At 43.5% G+C, this 17,272-nt stretch overlaps 1 protein-coding gene and 1 long non-coding RNA gene across 2 annotated transcripts in view; one reads left to right on the forward strand and one right to left on the reverse strand.

Annotated features, from left to right (window-relative positions):
* The window catches only part of LOC110986629 (uncharacterized), a 37,872-nt gene that overhangs the window by 15,994 nt on the left and 4,606 nt on the right, over nt 1-17,272 (forward strand). The window contains exons 4-7 of the mRNA XM_022248650.2: nt 8,797-8,881; nt 10,231-10,367; nt 11,608-11,706; nt 12,829-13,226. Coding sequence (XP_022104342.2) covers nt 8,797-8,881; nt 10,231-10,367; nt 11,608-11,706; nt 12,829-13,226 — 719 coding nt within the window. The remainder of the gene's footprint in view (nt 1-8,796; nt 8,882-10,230; nt 10,368-11,607; nt 11,707-12,828; nt 13,227-17,272) is intronic.
* LOC147798941 (uncharacterized) lies at nt 517-15,039 on the reverse strand. The gene is made up of 3 exons (XR_015425738.1): nt 14,920-15,039; nt 1,639-1,690; nt 517-636 (listed from the first exon to the last, which is right to left on the reverse strand). It is a non-coding gene; the product is annotated as an uncharacterized LOC147798941 (long non-coding RNA).

The following is a 17,272-nucleotide window of genomic DNA, read 5'->3' on the forward strand; positions in this document are numbered from 1 at the left end:
AAGGATATCTCTCTTCAAATCTGGCTAAAATTGCTCAAATAAAGAGCCCTACCCGAAACAAGTGGTCCCGGTGTGTACTTAACACAGGTCCGTTTGAGGCTTTTTTTCTTGTCCTCAGTCAGTAGTCAGTTCCGATGACTGAGCAATCACTTCTTCCTCTCAGTGGGGGCCTCCAGCAGCCCTTTTCACCATTCTTGCACTCCCCGCATGCGACATCTCGCCTCCCATCCCCACACCTACGGTCCCATGTTTGTTCCTGCCACAGCAGAAGTGTCATACAATGCGCCTGATCCGCTACTCTTCAACTTGAAGCTGCGGGCGGTTTTAGGGGACAGCAATTGTTATGGAGCGGCAAGCTCCAGGTAATCCCCGCATTGATCGGGGTTCCATTGTAAGGAGGTGAAGTCGTAATCACATTATTTGTGCGTGCCTTTTTCATGGTTTGATAGGATCACAGGATCAGAAGGGCAGTGGTAATTTTTTTTTTTTTTGTAACCGTACAACGTTTCTGTTGGTGTGTCTCTAGAGTTCAGCTGGAGGCCGCAACTTCAGGGAAAGTATTCTCCCACATGCCGATTACTTGAGTGAGGGCTAGTTAAAGGTGTTGGCAGTGGTTTACAAAATCCACACAGCACACTGTAATTGGGTATGTGTGACAAAGACATTGAGAAATCTTTGTCAAGTAATTTGAAAGGAAAAAACCATAAATGCATTTTCATCAAGATTGGTAACACGCATGTTGACTTTAGGTTTCCAAACTTTACCAAGTTATCTTTCTTCATTTTTCCTGAAGCATGTAGCACACACAAATACCATATTTAGTTTGTATGTTATGTACGCCGCCGTTTGTGCATTGGTTTTTGCTTCCATGATTAATCAGAAACTCGGACGTGAAAACTGTAACTCACTCCGAAACTGGCAACATACCGGTACATGAATGACTTCAGGTTCTCCAGTCTGTGTCTGTGCATTCCAGTCACTCTTAGGCCTATCTTGTCCCAATATTTACCGTCCTCAATCCTCCGATCTCAATATGATTTTACGTACACCCTAGGGGGTTAGAGTTAAAGTAGCAAGCTGAAAGAACTAGCCCACCAGTCCCTTCTGGAATGGTCTCAGCTGAGATTCCCACTTACAGGTTGGGTCATGTGCAGGCATTGAAAATGATGGGCCAACTTCCAAAGGTTTAAGTAGGGTGTAGCTGGAGTGACTCTTCCTAGCGAAGACCCCCAGTGCACAGCCCATATACAGCCCTGTTAGTCTACTAGACTCATCAACACACTGAACTGAAGGGATAGCACGTTAAGAAGACAGCCCAACCCAGATGGGCTCTTAATGCTGAACAGTCTTTTCCCAGTTGCAAGAAAGGAGAATACAGAGGGCTTTGTTCAGCCCAGTTTCTGGTGGACTCTCCAGTTCTTTCTGCTCCTTTCAAGCGATCTGCCCTGTTTGCTTCGTGAAGCTTTAGAGGTCCTTGTCAACATGAAGGATGCTCAAGGAGCCCCACCCGCACCTCTTGACAAAAAACAGCGTCTTACAATGGCATGGAGTGGCAGAAGGAAAAAAAATGGAGATATTGGTTGTAAGGGGTGTGGGTTTTTTAAGCCACTCAACCCTGGGTAAAGTGAGTCCACTTACCGTAGATCAAAACTAGTGCCTGGGAATTTTGCTCAGAATGCTTTGCAGGGCTCTGGAAGGTAACGCACAAGAGTAAAAAGTATAAGAAACCCACATGTTTGTACAACTTTTATGAAAATTAGTGTTGGAAAAGTCTTCAGAAGTTCCATATACTCCAAAGGGGGTATATAACAGCGAATGTGCTAGATGTATACAGTTGTATTTTTAGAACAACTTTACATTAATGTATAATGCAAATATCAGATACTGTGAGTAATTTTATGTCATCAAGTACGGTACTGGGGTATCAAACTTAAATTGATTGTGGCCGTTAAGTTTTGAAGACTAGTGTAAATCACTTAAGTTAGAATCTTGTTGATCTGTAATGGATAGGATGGTAGTAAAAAAGAAAGTTTCTTGTTTGTGTTCAACATGAACTATGTCTATTTCTACAGATGCAGGTATGAGCCCATCCCTGTTCTGCCTCGATTTGGTTCCCTCTTGATTTAATTTCTGTGCGAACAAATGGCTGCTTGTTTTATGGCTGCACTCTCGCTGTGATTCCAGACTACCAAACCAGATTGTTCAAAGGAGTCCACCCCAGAAGTAGCTGGGTGCATATGAACATGTGTACATTGTTCATTACAGTGTGTACATACTGTTGCCTGGCCCCCTGCAGGCCCCCAATTCAACCTTGGCTTTTGCTAGTTTGTGACCTTTGACCCCCGGGGCTGGCAGGGGAGCTGTGGCAATCAGCAGGGGCTGTTGGCTTTTTTTTTTTGGGGCCCTTTTCCCACTTTGAACCATGGAGAATCACTCCACACACACTCAAGGATATCACTGAATCTGTGCTGTACTAAAATACAATTCATCCTGAATGGTACACTGTACAAAAATCATTCTAATTCATGTACATTTAGGCCTCTGTGCTTACATGTCGTACATGTACGCGAAGCAAATCCATAAATTACCGGCTGTGAAATTTGCTCCGGTACCAGCTTTCACGTTATTTGTTTCTATATGACGTGAATGATTTGATAGATTTGATTTCTGCTTTGTTCTTACAGACGTTTGCATTAACAGGCATACGTGTACCGTTGGGGCAAAAGTTTAACATACCGGTAGGCCTACATTTTTTTCCGCTGGTTGAAATAGTTTTGCCAACTTTTTCTTGATGAGGTCAGACAAATTGTATCTTGACTTAATGTTCACAGTGGGTGTGTACTCCAGTTGGAAATACTCAGAGACATTTATAATGGTTCAGAATATTAATATTTCTGAAAAAAATCATTTTGTGAAAATTTACCTCTACCCCTTGTTGTCTTTCAAAAACACTTCAGAAAGAGGTCTACTGCAAGTACATGTGTGAGATGTGACCAAACCAAAGTGGTACTTAATATTAGGGCTGGAGTACGTAAAAGTTTGGTTTTTGTAAATTATATATATCAGGGTGTTTGTATTTGATGCATACACCATGCACATTATGTAGAGACCCATCTTGTCTGTCTTCGTGAAAAGAAAAGTTAGTAGGAATGGGTGAAGTTGTTAACTTCAAGGAAATTTCTGTTTGTTCTACCAGGTGTATGTAAACTTTTTGCCTTTACTGTGCATGTACCGTACATGTTGCTGAAACTCGAGTGTGAACCAAGTAAATAGTTCCAGAGTTCACACCATCGCCAATTTAATGGGAGGGGGGACCACATATTTCATTGCAATTATTGATGTTTATCTCACCGCCTAAAGTCTCGGGCTCAGGACCCAGAGCGATACCAAACAGTTTTCAATATTTTCCTTGGATCAACCTGAAGGCATTAACCCCACACCCCAAATCAATTCCTTTGCATGAGGTTCAATGTCCACATTTGTGAGTTGTTTACATGCCGATGTTCAGCGCGTAATATTGTGTAAGCTCCCTAGCGACAATTCCCATTGTGATGTTTTACTCAGGCTTATAGTACCTGTACATGCACCAGAAAAAGAGAAAGTTGATTTGATGTTGTCACATTACAATACAGGCTTGTTTCCATCGGAGTAGCTATGGCAAGGCATACAGAATGTGTACACATGTAGGCGCAACATTCTACTCTTGTATTCCAAAAACAAACCTGCAAAAGTGTGGTAGCCCCCATGTCTGAAAATTCATGCATTCCCAGGCCTCCAATTTCCAAACGGCCGTTGGTGCCCCCCCATTTGGCCGTGATGCCTCCGAAAAGTGATTGTGTTTCACTGCCAAGATAGCAGTGCCCTTTTTTTCTCTTGGCCGTAGTGCCTTACACGTGCATATTGACTGCCTGTCTTCAGCAAGGTACACGGAAAGCGGCATGCAAAGCGACATACACGTCGTTCCATGATCGCTCACATTTGACCGGAACACCGCGCCGCGCCACCCAAATGTATTGCATGCATGCATATGCAGGGCGTGCGTGCATTGTGTGTATAATGGGGATATCGTACACTCAGCCTGCCGCGCACTGGCGACCCGGCCTGCTCCATGCACACTGCACGATCGCAGGCATGGCACAGGCGACACCCGCCGGCCTATCCAACGACTGAACTTAACAGGGCATGCTCAAGCCAAGTATTTTAATGTATCATGCGATAATGTTAGTCTGGAACAAGTGCTCATCAACTCGTACGCGTTGTCGGTATATCGAGAGCTCCATGTTTTTCATGCACACAGGACAATTGTATGGTCGTGGCAGTATTTTAACTAACACGGCAATGTAATGTTTGCAGTTTAGTGCTACGCGCTGCGTGCGATCCGAACAGTACATGCATGACATCAGTCGATCCGGACTACCCTGATTAATTCTCACGATGTTGTTGTGTGCAAAATCACTGGCCTGGCCAGTTTTTGTGGTGCGCAAAATGCCGAGGAAAGAACAGCTGCCGTCAAAACGGGCCGAAGCCTTTTAACGCTCGGCTGCTAGTTTCATCACTCATCACGGATATGTTCAGGTATAATGGATGTCCTACTTTTTCTTAGACCTGAATCATTTTCATGCAATATCCAACAAAAATCGGAATGGCATTAATGCCCATAACTTTGGTACGCTGATGGCATTAATGCCTTCAAGTTTGGCATCAGTGGCCGTTATTTCAGCCAGTCCACCAGTGCCGAACGGCAGTGCCCTAAAAAAAAAAGGAAATTGGAGGCCTGCATTCCAGAGGCATGTACATGTACAGGCCTCCTTTCTCTGTCGCATCTGAGTTGACAGGCCCCACAAATCTCACCAGACAGGACACCAGCTGCGATGAAGGCAAAACTTTCAATAATCCCCTAATGGGCCCTTTTAGAAGCCTGACATGTTTATCTCCATGAAAAGTTTATTCTGGGGCGTTTGAAAAAAGGGGGAAACAGAGAGGTGACCCCTGGTGCAGGTCTCTCCTTGTCCTGTGTCACAGTCGTAGAAATAAGGAGTCATTAGATCCTTGTTGATGCAGACACTGCGTTTTAGTCCTACCCAGCTGGACCTCCCACTGGTCAAACACTTCTTGTTTTTGTCATGGCGATGAAGAGCCGTGCTGTCTTCCGCTTCCCCTTTGTTCTGCACTCTCCACCACTCCTTTTAAAAGAATCCCTAAGACACGAGTACCATTCACGCCAAACAAGAGGATCCCAAAATATTTCTCTGTGTGTCCACTGCACCCATTGATCGTGAGTTGAGCATTGGCGGTGGGGTTGTCGGCCGTTCTGAGAAACCATTGAGTTTTTTTTATGCCCCTGTTTGCTTGGTGGGATGCACGGAATGGTGTAGTATTTTCTTACGAGCTGGCGAGGTCAACAACCTCTGGCTGGCATTTGGGTCGGGATGAGGTCATCAGCTGGGACAGAGTTGGTCCATCCGTTATCTCTTTTGTTTTCTCATGGAGTTGGGATGCATCCGCCTTGTTTGTCATTTGGAATGATAGGGGCTGTTTTACAGCATCTTGTCACCATTAGCGTGGTCCTGTAAGGACGTGGTGTGGATGGATTAGTCGCATCCCTCAACTCTGTGACCCGTCATGGCCGCCCTGCTACTGGTAGCTTCTTTGTGGGCTGGTACAACCTGGCCCAGGTTTGTTTGTCTTCCCTGGGTTTAACCAACCAAACTCGCCAGAAACAATATTATTGTTAAAAACTGTTTGATGTTGTTTCTGCCATAGACTGCGGTTGCAGTACAGGTGGAAGCCACCTGGGACTACATATTGTCCACTGTTTAGGAACATGAAATTTGGAGAGTTTATCCCGGAACCCTTTTGTCCCTGGTATCACTTGTCCCTGTTTTTAATGAAAGGTTTGATAGCTTTTACAGCCTGTGAGGCAAAAGAAAGAGGTCAGCGTGTAGATTTTTGAAATCAACCCCGACTCCTTGCAGATGTATTGTTTTGCCTGGAGACTTCTGAACCCTCCAAAGGTGGCAAAGTGTTCTGCCATGAAAAAAACCAGTGATACATCCTTTGTGCTCAACTTTGAGGGGCATTAAGCCCCATGGGTCATGTACATGTGCATGATGTGATAGTGTGGCTGGACTCCACATTTCTCTGTGCTTACATGTACCTCAGATTCTGGCCTTGAAAACCCCTAGGCAAGTTGGATTTTGTAGAATTAAGGAAGATTTGGTTCCTCAGATTCTGGCCTTGAAAACCCCTAGGCAAGTTGGATTTTGTAGAATTGAGGAAGATTTGGTTCAACCTATTGAAGGCTTACATTAAGTTGTCATTGAAAAGTGTCTTTCCTAAGCATTCTATTAAGAGCGTGTGTTATATACATGTACTTGTAAAGAGCATTGTTGTGATAATTTGGTATGATGAGCAAAGTCTGAGGTTCCTAGTCTCTTGAATTTCTGTGTTCTTCTTTCTTGTTTTTTCCATTCCCTTTGTGACACCAAGGTTCTGGTTACTTAACAAGCTAATACTAGACCTTATTCAAGAGAGAGCCATTTTTTAAAAATCTTGTTCCCTGAATCTATCATATTCATTGCATGTAATCTGTTAAATGGGATAGTGCCAGACTATTTTAGGTTCCAAACGGACCTCACTATGAGTTTTTATGTGGCTTAAAACATGTTGATATTATTCATCGTAAATTTTAAATTATTCTGAAAAAATTGACATGAATTTGTATTAACTTTTATTTCGTCACTGCTGTTCTTACTCTAAGGTTCCCCAAGTAAAAAGTTTGAATTCACTTTCAGTTCAAGATGGCCAATATATGAATACAGTCAATTCAGGTTGTCTTAGCAGTCTTGTTATTCACAAAGCCGGGGGGGGGTGGAATCTACTCCCTCCCCCGGACATTTTTTCTGTCGTAATGTACTTTTTTATGCGCTTAGCCTTGAAGGCTTTTATCCATGTGTAATGTTGATGTCATTTTAACACCAATTTTTTCTAGACAGGTTAGCATTTTCCATTGAGGTGCTCGGTGCATATCATGTGGCATACAAGTGGCCTTGAATTTCAGTTGACAGTAACAACAAACCTATGACTCAAATTTGAGTTAAAATGTCTTATTTGTACCGACAATGAGTATCTTTACACGCGTTTTTAAAAAGATTAGGCACGGGACAGCTCATGGGGGGGAGACCAGAATAGGGACCTCCATGGTCCCCCCAAACCTGGATTTTTAAAGGGTGATGTAGATGTAATGTATGGTTACCTCATTGCTCGTATGGATACATGTACCTTACAAGACAGACACACTGCTTGTTCCCCTGGTTATACATGCAGCATACATACCATATCTGGACAGTCTCAGAGAACTTGGTGCTTGAAAGTCGGACAAATATTATTTCGAAGCGCATGATAACATGTCATATTTTATTGCACTCCTGCCCTTATTTCCCTGTTCAATGCTCGTTCCAGTTCTGTTCTTACTGGTGGGAATTTTGCTGCGTACATGATTTATTGATCATTAAACTCGCGGCATCTTTCCAGGCCAGCATGGGAGTAGTCGGAAAATGTCGTTTGAAGCTAAAGTCACTGGCTTGAGAGTTTTTTGAAGGTTTTTTGTTTTGGGTTCTGTACTTCTTAAGAGTTATTCTGGTGTATTTTTGGTTTTTTTTGGTTTCGTGTGTTTCGCTTGTGCAGTTTTTTGAGTTGTGGCAATTTCAACATGGCTTTGTAATTGTAAACAGAAATTGTTTTCCTTTAGACAGAAAAAAGAAAGGGACCATCGGTATAAATGTGACTTTTTTTCCTACAGGTTTTATGTGGTCACTGACCCCCTTTTTGGTTATTTGGTACTCTAGTACTGGTACATCTTTTATGTTTGTGGGGGGGGGACCGGCTTTGAATTTGTGGGAGGCAGGCCACCACCCACGAGAATAAAAAATTTGAGGTTTTTGGTTTGTTTTGTTATTTATTTGTGTTTACTGTCACATGCCAGCATTTTGTAAAATTCTGTGAATAGTTTACCCAAGAAGTCTGCACCTTCTGGTTTTGTAATACCTTTCCCTTACCCATGAGGGCAATGACCACCACCAAGCTCCATGTATTTGTACCTATGTGCTTGTTTATCTTGTTTAAGACTGGACAGGTGTTCTACAAACTGAGCGTGAGAAGTGCACCTACATGTATGTACATGTATGGTACATGCTTTACCATATGCACAGATCCCTTTTTCTTAATGAAGCACAAACTCTAATTTGCTTTTTTTTCTACATGTACATTTAGTTGACGTGAATTTCTTTCCCCTATTAACCCTAACCTTCCTTAACCACACAGAATTGAACACAAATAAAGTGTGTGAATTTGTGGCACTGGGTACTGTACCCCTAAACTGCTTGTGCTTAAACATGGGTTCAGGCATACCCAAAATAAACAGAGTCCAACAGTTTTTGTGCACAGTTTACTATATGGTGTTGGAATTTGTGTGAATGGGTATGGTTCCTAGTAAATCACTCTGGGGAGTTAGGATTAAAAGAATAACTAGTATGTACAGTGTTCAATACCTTTTGTGTTATTTTTAAAAGTTCTTGTGCTCAAAATACCCATGAAGATGTTGTATTTAATTGCGACAAAAAAATGCACTTTGAATTTTGGATACAACCTTTCCTTTAAAATGTTGACTTTTCTCTTGACTAATCTCTGCCTACTTAGTTTATTTTGTTTGTTCTTGACAACCATATTCTAACCGTTGACTCCTCACCCTATAAACCAGTCTTACTCCCTGCCTTTCCTCTCTATTGTCTCCTGCAGCCCACGTCAGATGATCCCCACCTGTGCCAGTGTAATACATCTCATGTCCCTGTAGGATTTGCCAAAGATAATTGCCACTTTGAAGGTAAGGGTGTCTGTTACAATTCAGCCTTAGCTTTCTGTCCCCCCCTCAACACCTTGCTGCATTCTCCTTTTGAAGCCTGCCGACATCACATTGCGCCAAACACTTGTTGCTTTGTTGCAGAAGGCCATTTCCAACCTTTAGGAAACCCTTTGCAAATTAGTTAAGTGCTTTTCACCTCCTTGAGGGACTTGTTTCATTTTTCAAGTTTACATTTGGAAATATAAATGCTGAAGGTTTTTTTGGGGGGGAATACTCCCTAGACGATTCAGGTGGTCGATGGCACAGTTCCAAAGTTGGTAAATTTTGGGCTGTAACTTCCAGAGTTAGACATCCTGATGCAGTTAGTTGACCCTGACGGGCTGTGGCATATTAGCTACCGGTAGGACCTTCCCAAAGTCTCCTCTCAAAAATCTTCCACTGTGCAGGAAACCAGATTGAAATTGGAATATTCACAACTGTTCAAGGGGTTAAGACATGATTAAGACCTGGCAGTACACTCCTTCAACTGGCTCTGAGAATGCAATGCCCTACACATGTTGTGATGTCATTGCATCTTGCGTCCATGACACAGGGTTACACAAACCACAGATGGACCTGTAAGAGTGATTAGGGTTGCACCTTGGGGCAAAGGGAGCCACCAGTGATCTACCAGTAGCACTTTCCAATTTAAGGGATGTACATGTACATGTACCCTTATGTCCATAACACCCATACACCTGGGTCTGTGGCAGGGGTGTACAACTACTTCTTTGTGTTAGTCGCCTGGGATACAATCTGCCAGTGCATTGTACAGCTCCCTCAGGGATTTTTTGGATTTGGTTGTGGGCAAAAGTTAATGTGTTTTGTTGTTACAAATAAATAACCACATTTCCAGCACAAAAGTTTAAATTGGACCATTCAGACTTGTTTTTATATGTATATGAATAAGTAACTAATCTGTTGATTGTCGGGTTCAGGGCAAACTCCAAAGAAGAAGTAAGATTACTGACTTTTCCATCGTTTTTTTTTTTTTTTAAACTCTTGAAGTGCTGAGTCGAAATGCAATCTTTTCGGGGTGGAAGTTTGTTTGCGCCTGTGGAAGGTCCAACAGCTGGTGTCGCATTTTGTAGCCGGTCATTGATTTTCACATACTCGGGCCACGTTTTCCCTCCCACATCAGTCACTCTGGGGGCGTTGGTAACAGACCTTTCCCTTTCCTGCCCAAATTGATTGTCCCCCTGAGCTATCTCTTCGGCTGCCTGCTCATCAGCTGGTGGATTCTTGTCCCTTGCCTCAGTGTTGCATTTTGTTTTGTCATCCCTTCCTGTTCTCCTCGCGACGCTCACCTCTCCTTTTAATTGATTCTCCAGTCGCCTTGCCGCCGGAGGTCACAGGCTCGGCGTGCAGTGTGAAGGTTGTGGCCGTGGAGAAGGGCGACGGCTTTGATGAGGAGAAACCACCACTTTCCCCAACGATGTCCTCAAACAGCGGCAAGGCAACAGTGGGGGTACGTACGTGAATTTTTCTTAAGTGCTCAACATTCTTGCTTCTTTTCTTTTGTTTTTCTTCCCAGATGCCTCATTTTAAATTCATAGACTGTGCCAAGTCACGGGCACCTTAGAAACTCCTAATTTGTTCATATTTCCCCAGGGACAGCTTAAATGTGTATGTACGATGTAAAAAAAGTAATCATGTACCGTATTGTGCAAATAATTTGAAGAGGGGATTTATACAATGCGTCCATTGTTCATCAAGTTGTTCAATGCAAAGGTTTGTCACGTTTGTGTGGATTAGGACACAAGTCCTGTTGCAAACACAGTTTACCCAAAGGTTTGGTGTTTCTCCTATCATAGCCTACCCACAAATATTCTTCAGTGAAATGCTTTGCTGCAGGCCAGTGGCCCGACGCAGCTTAAAATGTATAAATGAGTTTGCCAGGCCTGGAATTTGTTGCATCAGCAAAGTGAAAGTCACAGAGGGCAAGATCTGGCATAAAAAAAAAAGCTGCAATCACTCTATTAATGACCCAACTTGTGGGGCACATTCTGCATCGTAAGTTACACAATCAACCCAACATTTGACATTAAGTCAGCGGTCATGTTAAAACTTGTTTTTATCATCAAGGGTAACTCCCCAGGTATCTCATATGATGCGTAGGGAATTCACCACTGTGTCGTAAACAAGTGGTGCTTCAAAATGTCATGTAAAGTAAATGTGTCTTAGCTGAGTGGTCCAAAGCCATCAGAATACTAGAGAATCGAGTAATCATTCCTTTTCCAATTACAGGCATGTTGAATCATACAACAGCATTTTTGTGCCCGAATATTCAAAGCAAGGCTTTATCAACAGTAGCAACGGTTCATTATCTCCCGAGTGTGTTTGCAAATCGTGTATCCAATGCTACCTTTCTCTTCTAAGTTCATCCCCCATTTTCTGCTTGAGAATGGAGATTTTTGGTGGACAGAATATTTGGCCCATTCTTTTGTGCATTCTGAAAGGAAGCCTGAATTTGCACAAAATGGATTTTGATTAATGAAAATAGGAAACCTATAACGTGCAAAAAAAGTAGTAGCCAAATAAAATTTGCGGGCTGAGAGGTGTACAGAAGGGGAAGAAGTCACAGTTTTAAATCTTCTGACAAGTTCGTCGTAAACCACTGCTCGGGAAGTTTTGGGTGGTAACATTTTGCCCATGAACTGATGTTTGCCGCTGCGATGATGTCAACCTTTGATCTTCCATCCTTTCAGGCTGTCGATTGCGATGTTTCTTTGGACGGGGAGTCCGACCAACAAGAGTGGGCCTTCACCTTGTACGACTTTGACGGCCATCGCAGGGTGACCCGAGAGGTAAGAAGAGTCTGCAGAAGAGTGGAACCATTTTTTTTGTTTCACAAATCTTTTGAAAGATTTTACTTACACACCCTTTGCAGAAGTGAATAGGAATGAAAAGTAATCTGGAAGATAGTTAACTCTCTGCGATTAGAAGAAACCAAAACGGTGCTACAGTTCAGTTTGAAAATAAGTCTTTTGCGAGTTAACTTTGACCAAAATCTGGTACACCGAGTTCTTTAAAATTCACGTGAACATAACAACTTGAATGCTCCATACTAAAACCACTGTTGCTATACCTCGTGATTCGGGGCAAGCTTGTGCTTAGTTACAATGCACTGTTCTCAATGGATAAGAAGGGCACAAAGGAACCAGTCCATTCCAGAGATGGTGGTCGCTATGCAAAAGCTTGCCTCGAATCACAGGGTATAGCAACAGTGCCTTTAGTCTGGGGAATTCAAAACGCTCTGTTTATGTGCAAACAGATAACTCAGTGTACCAGATTTTATTCAAATTTAACTCCCAAATGGCTTATTCAAAGTAAATGAAGTTTAATGAAAAGGGAGTTAGAAATTGGCTCTCATTTGAGCACTGGTACCGGCACATTGTGTATAGTAGGACACTCCTTGGTGTGGAAGATACATGTTTGGAAGGCACACTTTTCGTTTAAATTAGAAACTCATGAAATAGATGCTATGTGTTCATGCAAATCTAAACTAATCTAAACTTTCTGACCTTTTATGGGAGGGGCATGATTCCAAAAATCTTTCCCATTCTTTACCTAGGTGTGGCACCCCAAGGGGGCCAAACACAACCCTGTGCATGTGTGTACATGTACCCCAAGAGGCAACACTAAAGAGGACAATTTCTCTTGCTAGGAATTGTGAGGACTTTCGCATGTCCCCATAAAGATTTTGCCCCCCATTATAACTGTCTTTCAACAGGTGTGTAGTCACACACCTGTTGGAACACCCAAGTGTGTGTGTATGGAACAAGTATGTGCGATGTTGCACACGTACATGTAGCTTGAATGGTCACACAACTGTGGAGTCGTTTTGGGAACTGGCAATGCAGCACTGATGGTCAAGTGGATGTTTACCTACTGATAACAACCTTGATTGTTAACATTTTTCTTGCCAGGACTTGTCCAGTCTCCTCAAGACCATCTCTGAAGCCCTGGCCTCCACCATCACCTTGCCGGCCAGCGGGAGCAAGAAGCTTCGTGTCCGTCTCTCTGTCGGCTCAGAAGACTCGGGCGACCCCAAACCCTTCGGCGCCGGCGCCGAAAACAAAGAGAACATGGCGCGGGAGGCTGCACCCACGGCCTGCCACGATGGGACGGGGCCCGGGAAACCTCTACCCGACGCAGACCGGTTAACGTTGCCCACTGGATACCAGCAACAGCAGCCGGTGAGGAGAGAGAATGGCATGCGAGCGCACAGACACCAGAGGAGGACGATGTCGGCTAGCCAGGCAGATTACCACCGAGTTGATGACCGCAGTCCAAATACATGCACTAAGAGGCAGTACAAGCTAAGGTAAAAAAAAAAACCCAGCCTATCATGTCATGATTACATCTAGTTTTGCAGAGCTGAATTTCCAATGGAACTTGGTGTCCCAGTTACAAAGAAATTACAAAGAGAACAACACTTGGTTGTCACAAAGCAATGGAAGCCTGAGAATATTAGAAGATGCAGGGGTAAAAACTCCTCAAGAGCATTGCGTTTTTCCTTCTGACGCTGCCGTTAGCCAAACAGCCAGACGTTCAAAATTTGGCAAGGCAAAATATCTCAAAAGCAATTTGAAAAGAATTGCTTACTCCAGAAATGCAGAGTGGCTTTGTTGAAAACTTTCCTCACAGGTCCACCATAGAGAAAAAAAAGTTCAGGCTAAATTGTAAGTAGTGAATGCGCAGCAGTGCATCCAGTGTGAGATATTCTGAACCATGCTGAAGCATCCATAATAGAGCTGGTGTCTGGGGAAGGCGGCGCACCGCGTTCATTATTTAAGAGGGGAAAAACATGTGTTGACACCCCGGCGGAAAGCCCCATCATGTTGAACACCCAGGGAACATGAATGAATATTTGAACGCAATTCAGGCGTGGAGCAGCGTGAGCCATTTTAAACGTGAATGTTTGACTCTTCCACCCTGTGAGGTGTTAGGGAGTTCGTCACACTCGTCTGTCAGGCGGCTTTCTCAAAGGACGCCACTCAAGTGGGTGGATCTGCCTCAGTCGGTCTCTCACCGATGAGCCATCTGCAGAAACTGTTACTTTTCTTGCTTTCCTGTTTCTTCTTGCCTGCATTTGTTGTTAACCAGTCGAATCCACGACTTGCAGATGATCTTACATATTTTCTGGTCCATGTGAAATAAGACACACCGTGACCCTTGGAAGGCCCAAGGTTTCTTCTTCTCATGCCATATCACTTTTAATACTTGCCAAGCGTTTTGGCACATGTCTTGCAGGCATTTTGAAACCAGTTTCATAAACTGTGGACCTGCCCATCCCATGGCATGTTCCATCTGTTTATAGCGGGTGCTGTAAAATGCTGCTCATGGGCGGTATTAGGGTTAGGCAAGGGGCTCCCCCCTCCCCGGAAAAATGTGGCAAGTAAAAGAGAAAGAAATTGGGGGGGGGGAAGGTGAAAGAACTGAAAGAAAGGTACTAAAAATCAACATTTTGTTGGAAATTTTGCTAATTGATCCTTTCCAATTGTTGTTAATTAGTTTTTACCTGATGAATCCTTTACCCCCCCTCCGAAATTTCCTTTCCAGGCAAAAGTGGTTGGTTTACTCCCCCCCCCAATAAATCCTGGCAATGCCCATGATCCTGCTGTAAACCTTTCACCCCGGCGAACATGTGGCGAGCTAGTCGTTTGGATGGATCTGGTGATCTACTGTAAATGTGGTGTATCAGGTGGCCCAAATGCATATCCCTTGTCTCGTGTGTCCGTGTCTTTCTGTGTAAAGTCGGTGGCCCTGTTTGTGTGTCAAGAAAAATGCATGCCCACATCTGGTAGTGTTAAATGTTAATGACTGTTGTTTCCAAGTGCTTGGCCCCATTGGCGTTATTGCATTTCCCAATAAAACATTCACAGATTTATTGATCATAAATTGTACATTTTAGGTTATTATCAAATTTACAAGGAGAATTTATGAAGCACTCTTTCATTAATTACAGAGGGTTCCAAGGGCACGCTGCATAAAGAATTGAAAAAAGTAGTACATACCATGAAATGAAAACGTGAGAGCTTTCTGTGACTGGCAAACCGAGGTGTTGAGACCAATCAGTTCTCAAAATGGTTCAGTTCGTTTTGACGAGGTTGGGTCCTCCACATTTACTAAACTGCGGTACTTGCCCTTTGTTGTAAAAGTACAGTGCTCGTTGGCCGTCACCCCACTGCTAATGCTGTTACTACGAGGAGGGGGTTGTGGTACTTTGGTAGGGGAGAGAGGTGCAATGGCAAGTCAGATACCAGGCTTCACTGCTCGGAGTTGGACTGGGAGATTGGGAATCCTGTCCAGGCAAAGTGAAATGGGTATTGTGGAAATGACATTGGCGCTTCTCATTGTTGGCAAAGGCATTGCATTGTGTCCAGGATGCTGTCTGGGGTTGGATTTCGTAGAAGGAACAGAAGAGGGCGCTTTGGCCCAGCAGCGATGACAAGTGAACCTTATCTTAAAGTGTGTTTCTGAAGAAGGCATTGTTTGCCCCATAGCAAGAGTGAAACGGGTTGGATCACCTTGACATGTGTATGTGTATTCTGGATTTCAGATGGGGTAGGGGTTGGAAATCAGTAGTGAAGTCAGCACATACCAGTGAGGTGCCTTCTATTTTTGGTGATATGGCACATTTTCACCATGGTGGTCTTGCTTTTGCATGGGGTCTACCCCCGACTAACGTATTTGGGTGATTATATAAATTAGAGGTCCAACTTGGGGACATTTTGGTGTTCTGTTACGGGTGAAACCATTCAGCTTTTCTGGATGGAACTAATATTAGTACTGTTCACATTCTGTAGATCAAACAGGATTACATTGTTTATAACCTGTACAATGTACAGTTCAATCTGCACAATGTTTGATAATGTGGTTACAATTTGACATGAAGAAAAGTTGACTGGCTTCACGTGTAACAGGACACCACAATGTCCCCAAGTTGGACCCCTAATTTATAGAATCACCCATTCCCCATGGGGATGTACAGTCATTATTTCTATGTAATTTTATGTACATATACACATCCTGCTGCTATGAAGATGTGGGTCAGACTTGGTTAATGGAGTTTTCATCAAAACCAGAAAGAGAGAGAATGGATCACATCCACGCAGGGAGTGCTAAACCTGTGTCACCTCCACAGTTGAATGCACTCTTTGTCGACCCCCAGGGGCCATAGTTCAGTCCACCCAGCGGGCAGGTGGCTTAGCGCAAGGACTCGCCTGGTGTTAAGGTGCTAAGTCCACGTCCACTGTTGACTCTGTGAACTTCAGTAACGGTTTCCCTGCTGGCGGGACAGCGCCACTTGAAAGAGTATTTCTGTTTCTCATCCATATACTTCAAATTCGAAAGTTTAAAGCACGAATGTGTAAGCACAGCCGCATCACAATTTACACCGAGATATTGCACCATTCTCTACTTGAAGGAAAGCAAGAAAAGAAATCGGGAGCAGTGAGATACAGTCCAGTCTCACTGAATTGGAATTGTTTGACATGATGTACAGTAAACAAGATTTTGTCCCTGTGTGGCGTCATCTGTGTTGATTGAATGTTCTGGCAAACCGCACACCTTCAATACTACTGCCTTACACCAGAGGTGCTGAGGTTAGCCCCCCCTGAGTCAGTGGGACTCTGATTGTGGAGGTGGGGGGGGGGTTTCAGCTGGCTGTGAGGAGATTCACACATTAAGGGACTGCCACGCATCCTCCTCTCCTGTTTTGGTGAGGCATTGCACTTTTTCTCAGAGATGTGAATTGCAGTCGCCACTGTACTTTTCCAACATCTGTCTGTATCTCTAGGGCAGGTGGCTGTGGAAGGAACTCAACATGCTGTGCTTGTTGGACATTCCAAAGCCATCCACGGGATTTTCACACCCTTTCTGGTATCTGGATCATCGAAGTTGTTGGAGTTCAGAATCTCCTCAGGAGATTCTTTGAAAATCTGAAATGACTGTTCAGAAAATCCCTTGGACATTATTTCCTACAAATTTTTGTGCCGCACTCCTGTTAAAAAAAACCTGGAAACTGTACTTGCTGGCCAATAACAGACTTCCACAACACAAAGGATTATCCAAGTTGAAAAGGCCAGTGTGGAGCCTCACTGTTGTGCTACTGTAGCCTGGTGTAGATCACATACTGAAGTCAGGGTCCCGTGGTCTGAAGTTGACTGAAAATGTGTTTTAAATAAAAGTGATATCTAATACAGAAAAAAAGGTCCATTGTCTCAATTATGGGGAATCGCATTAAAATTCATAACATAGAAATTTAGGAGGGAAAACTAGATTAGTGGTCCATGCCAGTGGAAAAACAAGTAGGTTTGATACCTCATGTCCTGAAACTAACAGTGCATGACTTAATCAGTAACACTG

Source organism: Acanthaster planci, linkage group LG06 (assembly GCF_054643075.1).
Source record: "Acanthaster planci isolate LZ-2023a linkage group LG06, COTS_SCS, whole genome shotgun sequence".
In the NCBI taxonomy this organism is placed as follows: Eukaryota; Metazoa; Echinodermata; class Asteroidea; order Valvatida; family Acanthasteridae; genus Acanthaster; species Acanthaster planci.